We start from the raw sequence: 12,188 nt of genomic DNA, 5'->3' as shown, positions 1-12,188 counted from the left end.
CAGGGATGGGTGGGGCTCAGTACGCTGTTGGTTGGAGGTGCTAGTCACGATGGGCATTTGCTGCTGCTGCTGCTGAGTCACTTCAGTCGTGTCCAACTCTGTGCGACCCCATAGACGGCAGCCCACCAGGATGCCCCGTCCCTGGGATTCTCCAGGCAAGAACACTGGAGTGAGTTGCCATTTCCTTCTCCAATGCATGAAAGTAAAAAGTGAAAGTGAAGTTGCTCAGTCGTGTCCGACCCTCAGCGACCCCATGGACTGCAGCCTTCCAGGCTCCTCCATCCATGGGATTTTCCAGGCAAGAGTACTGGAGTGGGGTGCCATTGCTTTCTCCCAATGGGCATTTACTGAGTCCTTATTACCTACCAGGCTGCAGGTGCATGATCTCATTTCATCCCCACAACAGTTTGCAATGAACATTTTGCAGATGTAGAGTAAGAAGCAGAGGGGTTTGAGGGGTTTGACCCTGCCCAGAACATGGGAGGGTCTGACCCTACCCCAGTGTGTCTGCCCTGACCTGCTCCCCTCTCCCTGCTTGTCCTGGGCCAGGCCACAGGCTGCCACTACCTTGCGCGCATCAGCAGCTCCCTGGGCCTGGGTGACCTGACCCACAAAATGGGCACAGTCATCTTGTGTGGCAGGTTCTCCGGGTGGCCGCCCAGAGAGACCTGAGGGTCTGCCCTCATCTGTGTGTGTCTGGTAGTCTGTTTATTGGAGAAAGACTGTTTTTCCCAGATGCCCACCTGTCTGATTAACTTTTGGGTACCAACCTGATGCTGGAAGAAAAAAACTGCTGACCATTGTCACCCTGGTCACCTATTACAGGCTTGGGATAGGCTTGGGATAGTATGAGACAATGCTCCTCCGTTTCTTGTGCTGTATGTTTTTCAAATTTACATGTAATGATCTTAATTTTTAAAAAAAATTAATGCTGTAAATATATATAATGTAAGAGGGAAGGGTCTTTCTCTGCATTATTAGTTCCATATCTTTGGCTCACAAGTATAGAGATATACATATAACACTTTATAAATATAATTACTGTGTACATATTATTCAGTGACTTGTTTTTTCCCATTCATATGTATGTGTGTGTGTGATGACTTTTTTTTTTTTTTGCTATCACGGATTTGGATCTGTTTAATTTTTTAAATAAGTTTTTTGGTTTCCACTATCTTTTTTTAAAAAATATAGTCTATGTGTAATATTACATAAGTTACAGGTGTACAGTATAGTGATTCAGTTTTTAAAGGCTATATTTCATTTATTGTTATTACAAAAAATTGGCTGTGTTGTATAATATATCCTTGTAACTTACTTTATACATATGTAATCTTTTTTATTGAAGTATAGTTGATTTACAATATCATGTTAGTTTCAGGTGTACAGCAGTGATTCAGTTATACATTTATATATACATTCTTGTGTGTATGTGTATATATTCTTCTGCAGCTTCTCTTCCCTTATAGATTATTTCAGAATATTGAATATAGTTCCTTGTGCTCTACAGTAGGTCCTTTACATATGTAATGTTTTATTTTATTTAAAAAAATTTTTTTTGGCTGTATTGGGTCTTAGTTGCAGCTCAGAGGCTCTCTAGTTGAGGTGAGCAGGCTTTGTTGCCGCAAGGCATGTGGGATCTTCCCAGACCAGGGATTGAACCCATGTCCCCTGCATTGGCAGGCAGATTCTTAACCACTGGACCACCAGGGAAGCCTCTGTTCTTTTTTATTTTTGACCATTCAGTTCATTTTGTTTTTAGCTGTACTAGTATTGCTGCATTGAATAGCCTCAGAAAAATATTTTTAATTTCATGTGTACCAGCAGTTCTGTAGACTAGAATGCAGGAGATGTGGTTGGATCCTAGGCTGTGTGTGTTTGTAGCTTTGATGGATATTGTCCAAAGGCTGGGACATCCCATCTCCCACTCCTGGCATGTGAAAGCTCATTTCCTCACATTTTGTCCTTGAGGGATGTTAGCAATCTGTTAAATGTTGGCCAATCTGATAAATGAAATTGGCATTGCATTATTTTCATTCGGCCTGTCTTTGACCACTACAGAGGTTGAACATCTTTGCATGTTCTTGGCTTGGCTGACTAGTTCCAGCTCTGTTATTTGCTTTAGGGAATTCAGTGGCAGATTCTGCCACTGTTAGTTAAAAACCTAAAACACGTCAGTACTGTCCAAGGGGCTAGGGGGTGTGTGTGTGGTGTGCACGTGTGCATATCTAGTTCAGGCAAACTGGTAGCTGGTTTGAAGCTTCTTGCCAGCTGGTAGCCTGAGGAACAAAGTTGCAAAGCACTGTAAGAAGTTGCAAAGAAGGAAGAGCTCAGCAAGAGGAGTGAAAATTATGTGAAAATTTCACTTTCACTGTCCATGGAATGTTTAATTGGAATCCAACCATGCCCATTCATCCCTGTGCTATCTGTGGCTGTTTCCTTGTTACAGTGGCTGAATGCGGGAGATGTGACAGATCTTATGGCCACATGGTTGAAAATTGTCACTGCCCAGCCCTTCCTGGATAAAGTTTGCTGATGCCTGAGCTGGGAGATGTTGGTTACTGGGGGTTATACGTGGGAGGAGGGAGGAAGTTCGGTTTGCTGGGCCCTTGCCTGGGCTGGGCACCACTTAGAGGGCTTTGCCTTTGTGTTTTATATAAACTTTCTTGGCAGGGTTTCCTCTTCTTCCCCACTGTGCTCCTTGCCCTCTTTCCCCATTTCTGCTCCTCCCTGCATGGGGTGGAGGCAGGAAGGGGAGAGACATGGAGGTTGGGTGAGAGGGAGGCTTTCATCCCCTTGTGAGTGGTGTCAAGGCTTTTAGACAAAGTCTAGGCCATTCTTCCAGGTGGTGACCAAGCTCCCTAGGAGCCTCAGTCCAGCTGAGGGCCGCCCCCCACCCCCGAAGGCTGAAACCGGAACCCTGAAGTGGGAGGAGGTCACCGAGCTCCATTGGCCCCTACTGGCGGGGATGGAGCCTGTGGCCGTTGCTCCTCCGGCCCTGCCACGCTGTCACCTTAGTTCCTCTGGTCAGGGCTGGCTGCCATCTGCAGAGGCTGAATCCTGGCCCTGGGGCTCTTCCCTGCTTTCCTTTAAAAGGCCTTGATCTGCTCCATAGTGGAGGGTGGGGCAGAGTCATTGGAGGAAATTGCCTCAAAGGCTTTGGCAAAGCTTCGAAAAGCCAAGACGTGCTATAATGACCTCATTGCAGGGGAGATTCTGAGCCAGGGACCTCCTATGCATCTGCATCAACCTGCTGTGCTAACTGCAATATTGTCCACATTTTGGAGGTGTGGAAACTGAGGCTTACACATGGAGCCAAAGTGATGGGCCCAGAGGGGAGTCTGGGCTCCAAACCTGGGTGCCAGCCAGATCTCCAAGATAATCGTAAGGGACTGCAGAAAAACACTGGTAGCTGCATAGCTGTGTAATGTTTACAATGACTGTTTAATTGCAGTATATGATTATGATTTTCTATATGCAGGCATGGTACACACTTAAAAAAATTAAGTTGAAGTGAGTTGATTAAATAAAACGGGCTCACATTTACAGCAACATGGACGGACCTAGAGATTATCATACTAAGTGAAATAAGACCAAGAAAGACAAATATCATATGTTATCACTTATGTGTGGAATCTGAAATATAACATGATTTTATCTATAAAACAGACTCACAGACACAGAAAACAGATTTGTGGTTGCCCAGGGGTAGGGAGGTAGGGGAGGGATGGACTGGGAGTTGGGATTAGTAGATGCAAACTATTGTATATAGAATCAATAAACAAGAAGGTCCTATTGTAAAGCCTAGGGAACTATATTCATTATCCTATGATAAACCTTAATGGAAAAGAATATGAAAAAGAATATATGTATATATCACTGAATCATTTTGCTATATAGCAGAAATTAACACAACTTTGTAAATCAATTATAGTTCAATAAATTAAAAACAATAGGCTGATACACTGCAGGTGATTTTTAATTTCAGTGGCAAAATTGTGGGATGGAGTGTGACTGAGTAAAGCAGTGCAGCCCTTGCCCCCAGCATGTCCCTGGCACAGATGGGGTGGTGTGGGGGGGTGTACAGTGATGGCTCAGCAATGGGGCCCAAGAGAACCACCCTCTATAGCAGGACTGGGGAGTTGGAAACACACAACCATAATGCAATGCAGAATGCAGTGCAGAATGCAATGCCAGCTCCAACAGTTCTTCCTCCACTGAATTCTTTTGTGTGAGAGAGAAATACTTGAACAACATGGGTTTGAACTGCACAGGTCCAGTGATACACAATATTAAATTCTTTTCAATAGCAAATACACAATCTGAAGTTGGTGGAGCCCAGAGATGCGGAGGAACCGCAGATCTGGAGGGCAGTCTGTGAGATTGTTTTCAGCCACGCTGAGCCCCTGACCCCTGCAATGTTCTAGGGTCAACTAATTCAGATCGACTGAATGCTCTAGAGATGAGAGAACAAATACTCATGTACCCAACGTGGTGTTTTCAGCCAAATTTGTTTCTGATTTTTCCTTCTTTCTAATTCTGTTGCTTTTCCTCCCAAAAGCATAATCATGATTGTGAAGTTGGTTATACCTCTGTGCACAGGTCAGGAAGATCCCCTGGAGGAGGGCGTGGCTACCCACTCCAGTATTCTTGCCTGAAGAATCCCGTGGACAGAGGAGTCTGGAAGGCTACAGTCAATGAGGTCTCAAAGAGCTGGACACAACTGAGGGACTAACACGTTCACTTTCACTGTGCACTCTAAAATTTTTACTCCTTGCACACTTGGCCATTAAAAATGACCAGTGCCATTTTTGCTGGCTCCAAACTTTATATAAAGTGGTTTTCTAGACATCCCTGTGCCCTTTGTTGAGTGTTTCCGAGATTTCTCCATGTTGGTGCGTGTCTCCAGAGGACTTATTGTAAGTTCTGTGTGCTATTCCGTTTTTAAGTTCTATAACAGATTGTCTTTCTCCTGTGACTGGATATAGCTGGTGACAGTTTCTCACTGCAGCAGCAACGCCACAGTGAACAGTCTTTGTCTAAGTCCCCCAGTGCTCATCAAGGACTTGCTTAGGACGCTTCTCGAATTGATGTGCTTGACAGAAGGCCTCTGTGTCTTTAGCCTGACTTTCTTTCTTCCCCCCGAACTCTTGTCCCAGTGGTTGTATCTGTATAACACATCAATCAGCAGTGCCCCAAAGTCCATTCTCCACATGCTCAACTGAAATTTTTTGCCTCTCTGCACAGATGTTAGATGATATCGTATTTTACTTTACATGGCCCTGTTTACTTACACCATCCGGCACATCTTTCTGTGTGTTTGTTGACCTTTTTATGTTTTCATGGGATGACCATATATGGCCCAGGCTGCCAGGTCCTTTCCCATTGATAGAGACTGTGTAAATACTAACAGCACCTCTGGCATTTTCAAAAGTGTCGCTTTATAAATGTTAACAGAGAGTTTTCCTACATGATGTAAAGGGCATAATTTTTTCTTTATGTATTTGTTTCTAGTTTAAAGAAACTCTTTCCTATCCCACGATCCAAAAGTAGTCTCATATTTTTTTAGAAATGTTTTAGAAAGTTTTGCTTTTTTTCTTATAGTTTCTAATCACTGAGAATTAACTTATTATGTGTGGTATGAGGTATGGATATATTTTTCCTGTATGGATAACCTCAACTTATCCCACAGTCTTGAAAAGTCTATCTTTTTAATTTTTATTTTTTAAAAAATATTTATTTATTTGGCTGCTTTGTGTCTCAGTTGCGTCATATGGGGTCTTTTGTTTGTAACTCATGGGCTCTGGAGCTTGTGAGCTCAATAATTGAGGCTCGTGGGCTTAGCTGCTCCATGGCATGTGGCATTTTAGTTCCCTGACCAAGGATCAAATCTACATCCCCTGCATTGAGAGGCAGATTCTTAACCACTGGACCACCAGGGAAGTCCCCAAGTCTGTCTTTTTCAAATCATGTTATAGATCAAATTTCCATGTATCTAAAAATCTGTTTCCGGGCTCTTTATTTTTTTTTCCCCCATTGTTCTATTTGTCATCATTCCAAAAATGTCCTGGTTTTAGCTACTGTAACCTTATAATATGTTCAGAGTATTTTGTTGTATTATTATTAAAATTTTTATTTTATTGAAGTATAGTTGATTTACAATTCTGTCAATTTCTGCTGTACAGCATACTGATCCAGTTATATACACACATCCTTTTTCATATTCTTTTCTATTATGGTCTATCACAGGATTTTGAGTGTAGTTCCCTGTGCTCTACAGAGTATTTTAAATGGGTTAGTAATATGTGTTTCAGGGAGACTAAATAGTCTATTCTAATAGACTAGAATAGCACACCCAGTTTATCATGAGCAAGTGATATACCACACAATGGTCACATAGCCACCAGACTTCTAAGACCCATCTTGGTTCAGAGAACTGAGGTCATGGGCCTTAGGAATTTGAGCCTTGAAAGAAAGGGGAAGGTTTTGATAGATGGAACAGGGTCATGAAATGAAATGAATATCAAGAAATTCAGGAGCTTCCTGAGTATCAGAACCAGAAGGGGGCATTGGAAGCCACTAGACACTGTGCGGAGTAGTTTGGCTAAGTGACCAGTCTTCAGAGTCCAACAGACCTGGGTTTGATCTTCAACAAGATACTTAATCTCTGACTTTATTTCCTCATCTCTACAGTGGGAGCCATATTGGGTTTTCCTCATAAGATGGTTGCTGCTGCTGCTGCTGCTAAGTTGCTTCAGTTGTGTCCGACTCTTCGCGACCCCATAGATGGCACCCACCAGGCTCCCCTGTCCTTGGGATTCTCCAGGCAAGAACACTAGAGTGGGTTGCCGTTTCCTTCTCCAATGCATGAAAGTGAAAAGTGAAAGTGAAGTCGCTCAGTTGTGTCCAACTCTTTGTGACCTTGTGGACAGCAGCCTACCAGGCTCCTCCGTCCATGGGATTTTCCAGGCAAGAGTACTGGAGTGGGTTGCCATTGCCTTCTCCGAATATGGTTGAGAGGGCTAAATGAAATAATGCTCAGAAGGGCTTAGCAATGTCCCAACTCATCGCTGGATGACAGTTAAGTGATGGTGGTTTATTTATTATTCTATCCCCTTGATTCTAGGGCTTCCCAGGTGATGCTAGTGGTAAAGAACCCGCCTGCCAATGCAAGAGATGCGAGAGACGCAGGTTTGATCCCTGGGTTGGGAATATCGCCTGAAGGAGGGCATGGCAACCCACTCCAGTATTCTTGCCTGGGAAATCCCATGAACACAGGAGCCTGGCAGGCTACAGTCTATGAGGTCACAAAGGGTTGGACATGACTGAGTGCACGCACATATCACACCCATCCCTTGATTCTAAGACCAACTTTTTTTTTTCTTTTTCCACATTTCACAATTCTGAAATTAGAACAGGCTTTACTATCATACTATGTAGTAAGCAGAGGATTTTACAGACAAGGAAATGTTTTATCTAGGGTCATGGAAAAAGTCGAGTTGGCCCTCCTAGGAATTACCTTTATTTCTAGTCCTAAAGGGGAGAAGGAAGGAGAACAGAGTACCATATGTCCTGGGATGGGGTTGCTGAGGTGCTTTATATGCCACCAGATGCTGTGCTGTGGTAGACTTTAACCAGCGCACAGAATGAAGCCAGATGCCTTCAGAAAGGTGAAGGTGAGAGAGAGTCCTCTGTCCTTCAGACAACACCCACCAGGTTGGATGGGCTCAAGTTTCTGCCCCTGGCTCCATCCGCCACTGACTAGCCGTGTGAGTTTGTTCAAGTCGGGTAACCTCTCTGAGCCTCTGCTTCCTTCTGTCAGGCGGTACTCATAATCTAAACTGCGCTGTTGGTTCAGGTGAGTTAATCTCTGGGCAGACTTTCACGCTGAGTCAGTGCCCAGTAAATGGAAGCTGTTAGGTGTTTCCTGAAGGCATGTTTTTCCCCACCCACCTCCTGGCCACTGTTTTTCTTGGGGGTGACTTTCTTGATCATTCTTCCCCTCAACTGTAGAAATCTTGCCTGCTCTTTAAAGTCCATGGCAATGTTCTCTCCTTGTTCAAACCCTTCCTCCCCACCTCCCCATTCTGGGTGAGGATCACCCGCTTTGGATCTCCGTCGTTTCTTAGAGGCATTCTCTTTTTAGTTATTTTTCTTTCTTTTTAATTTTAATTGAATTTTTATTATATAGTGGAGTAAAATGGCAACCCACTCCAGTACTCTTGCCTGGGAAATCCCACGGACAGAGAAGCCTGGCGGGCTACAGTCCATGGGGTCCCAAGAGTCAGACATGACTGAGCAACTACGCCACCACCACCACCGTAGTTTACTTACAATGTCATTTTAATTTCAGGTATGTAGCAGAGTGATTCATTTATATATACATGTATCTATTCTTCTTTTCAGATTCTTTCCCATATGTTGTTATAGAATACTGAGTAGAGTTCCTTGTGCTGTAGTAGGTCCTAGTTGTTTATTTTATACATAATAAAGTATATATGTTAATCCCAAACTCCTAAGTTATGCCTTTCCAGTTTTCCCCTTTGGTGACTGTAAGTTCATCTTCTAAATCTGTGAGTCTGCTTCTGTTTTGTAAATAAGTTCATTTGTGCTGTATTTTAGATTCCACATATAAGTGATATCATATGGTATTTGTCTTTCTCTGTTTGATCTGTTTCACTTAGTATGACAGTCTCTAGGGTTTGCCTTATGCCGGTGCTGTTTTGATGTATCCCAGAGGATTGCCATCCCTTTGAGGGCAGGCGTGTGTCTTGCAAACCCTACAGTTTGAGCACAGAGGAGCCTTGCAGAGACCCCTGAGTCCCTCCTCTGCGTCTAACAGTGCAGTGTTGAGCAGAACACACGCAGCCCTGGGCCTTGACAGAGCCCACTTTCTGTGGCTCCCACGGGTGCCTAGAAATGAGGCTGGCCAAGCAGAGAGATGCCCTCATCCCCCAGGTCATTTCAGCCCCAGGTCAATTCTGCCACCCTGACCTTACTCATCAGCCCGATTGTTGGTGTTGTGCAGGGTCGGAGGGGGCTGGGAGGCGTATTGGCGTTGAGGCAGCCTGAATGGAGAGGGAGCCAGGTTTCTGTCTGAAGCCTGAACAGGGGGTTGTAGAGTGGCTGGGGGACTCCGTGGGGAAGCATATTGGCTGGGACCCCGGACCTGAAGTCCCACTTAGTAGCTCTGATCCCCAAATGGCTGCCTGTGATGCTCGGGCCTGGGAACTACTCTGTGTGGCACGGGAGATACCTCCTGCCAGGCCTGAGCTGAGCTTGCCCTGCAGAGCCTGGGGTCAGTGTTAATGGGGCCCTAGGGTGCCTGTAAACCCACAGTAATGACCATTTGGGCCTTGGGCTTCATGCCAGAGCCGGCTGCATTCTTCCTCGGGGAAGGTAAAGGACACTGGAAAAACCAGTTAGGGCGTGGGAGACTCCATTTCATGTAGCTGTCAAGGGAGTGTTGGCTCAGGAGCCCGGAAATGTTATGTGAAAAATCTGGCTTTTTCAGAAAGGTACTAGTGTCGGTTCAGATCAGCCAGACCCTTCGGAACCAGCATGAGGGCAGGGCAGGAGTTTGGAGTCTGTGCCTTTTCCTTCTGATGGGATGTGCCCAGCAGGGCAACCTGAGTGGTTTTCATGGTCTTAGCCTGAATGGAGAGGGAGCCAGGGCTGGTGCAAGCCAGCTGGACAAGTCCTGCTCTCCTGAAGGGAGAAGGGAGCTTTGCTGAGTGGGCATCTCTGAGCCCAGCCAGCACTGTGTCCATGACCACACCACTGGGTCCCTCTGCTCATCTCCCAAGATTCACCTGGCATTTGGCACATGGTTGTTAATGCTCAGCAAATGCTTGGAATGAATGATTGATTTCAGAGTGTCTGTCCATTATGTTTTTCATTGACAGGAGGACTATAGTAGTTTCATGGGGTTGCTTTAACAAAAGAACTACAAACATGTTGGCTTAAAACAAAGCAGAAGTTTATTCTATCCCAGTTCTGGAGGCCAGAAGTCGGGAATCCGCCACAGCCATGGGGGCTTTAGGAGAGAATTTGTTCTTCGCGTCTTTTGGCTTCAGGTGGCTCCAGGCACTCCTTGGCTTGGGCCTCATCAGTCCAGTCTCTGCTCCCATGGGTCCCTGCTCCTTCTTTTCTCTGTGTGTCCTCTTACAAGGGCACTTGTCATTGGATGTAGGGACCTCCAGGACAAACCAGGATCATCTCTCTCACCTCAATATCCTTAACTTAATTGCATCTGCAAAAACTTTTTCCAAAGCAAAGATAATATTCTCAGATTCTGGAGATTAGGGTATGGACATATCTTTTGGGGGCTACAATTCAACCCACTCCAAGGAGTCTTAATATTTGTCTAATCATTGCTTTTTTAGATATAGTAAGACTGTTACCCACTGGGTTTGTGCCGCTCCTAGATGCGTATATATCTATATCTGTGTCTTTCTCTACATTAGATTTCCTTTTCTTTCATTGATTTAGGTTCAGTCCTTCCCCATTGAGTGTCTGATAAACAATCATTCATGTTAACACAAAACTTTAGGAAATTAACTTTTTAGTCTAGTGGTAACTTGGATTAAATCTGCAAAACCCAGGGAAACCTGAGTGAGGTCTGGGGTTTAGTTAATTGCACTGTGCCATGGTCAGTTTTGATAATGTACCATAGTGAATTCAGATGCCACCCCTGAGGGAAGCTAGGGGATGATACTCAGGACCTTTGTGTACTGTTTTTGTAACTTCTTGAGAGCCTATCATTATTAAAAAAAAATTTTTTTTAACAGTTTGATTGGATATACCAAGACCAATGATGAAATCATTTGTTCTCTCTTATTTGCAACACATCCATTGTTAACCTGCAATTTGTGGCGAGGTGTTTTAGAGTTGTCGCTGAACTTGATTTGGAAAAAGTTGACATCGTTTGATAGGTGGTCTTTCTGTCTAGGAATGTTTTGTGTTGTATTTTTTCAAGGTATGTTTTATCTTCCAGTAAAATGTGTGTAGTTTTCTTCAGGTAACTTGTAGATATTTTAAAGTTTGGGGTTTTAAGTTTGTTCTTATGGATGGATCTTTTCCCTATCTGTATTCTTTAACTGGCTCTTGCTGGTTGCATGTCCCTGAACGGAATCCCCACACCTTTCAAATACATGAAATTCTTTTAGCTTGAGAAAATGCTCTTCATTCTGCAGTTAGAGACAATGTTTAACAGGTTTTTATTCATTCCTTTAAACTTGCTCTCAGAAAGGGTCCATCTGTTCAGTTATTGAATGTAGATTTAAGTATCTTGTTTTCTTCATCTGAGTATATGGGGGATGTTCTTTATAAAGAAATACAAAGTTGTGCTCTGTAAATGTAATGTTAACTGTATTGTTTTGGATTCTGTCTTTGAACATTGTAGAGGTGCTGTCTCTCTCCAGGGGTCATGTGCATTACCTGGGGGGCCCTGGGTCCCTACCAGGTCAGATGGACAAATGGGGTGTCCTGTCCAGAGTGTGATATGAACTTTTCTTGTCCCTGGCTTTTCTTCTCTGCTTTGGTCGCAGAGCCATGAGGCCTGGGTGGGCATTGAGAAGGCCTCTAGCTTGCCGAAGCCCCAAAATTGAAAACAGAAGTGGAAAATGTACCATTAACCTCCCTCCAGGTCAGTCTTACGAAATTCGACTGCTGGAGAACAGGAAACTGGGAGATTTTCAGGATCTGAACACAAAATATGTGAAGGTAAGGCTCCGGTCCGCACCTTGCCTGGGCACCTGGGGGTGCTTGATTGGGGGCCTAACACCTGGGCTTGCACTGGGAATCAGGAGTGCCTGGGAGGTTTGGGGAAAGCTCCAGGGACAGAGGTGGGCTCAAGGTCCCTGGAGTGTGGGGTCTGAGGGGCCTTGGTCAGGCCGGCAGTGCTGGGAGCTGATGGCCAGGTCACACAGACTCGGGTTGCAGCCTGGCTTTGCCTCTTCCCAGTGTTTTCTGAGCCTCAATTTGCTCACTTGCACAGAAGGTTTGTGAATGACCCCTGTGTACGAACACATAGCAGCCCCTTGAGAGCAGGGCATCCCCCGCTGTTTGTGCTGTTGTTCCTATTGTTTGGGTTCCGAGGAGGGAGGGATGACATGAGGAGCTAGGGGGAAAGGCCCCAGGCAGAGGGCCTCGGAGGAAGAGAGGTTTGTCTGATTGGGGGAAGGTCA

The 12,188-nt window shown here is 44.7% G+C and overlaps 1 protein-coding gene across 1 annotated transcript in view; it reads left to right on the top strand.

Moving 5' to 3' along the window:
• Positions 1 to 12,188, top strand: part of TFCP2L1 (transcription factor CP2-like 1) — a 62,373-nt gene that overhangs the window by 27,064 nt on the left and 23,121 nt on the right. The window contains exon 3 of the mRNA XM_010860816.1: positions 11,648 to 11,735. Coding sequence (XP_010859118.1) covers positions 11,648 to 11,735 — 88 coding nt within the window. The remainder of the gene's footprint in view (positions 1 to 11,647; positions 11,736 to 12,188) is intronic.

This window comes from Bison bison, unplaced genomic scaffold (genome assembly GCF_000754665.1).
Source record: "Bison bison bison isolate TAMUID 2011002044 unplaced genomic scaffold, Bison_UMD1.0 scf7180017864471, whole genome shotgun sequence".
In the NCBI taxonomy this organism is placed as follows: Eukaryota; Metazoa; Chordata; class Mammalia; order Artiodactyla; family Bovidae; genus Bison; species Bison bison.
This window is presented reverse-complemented; position numbering and strand designations above follow the sequence as displayed.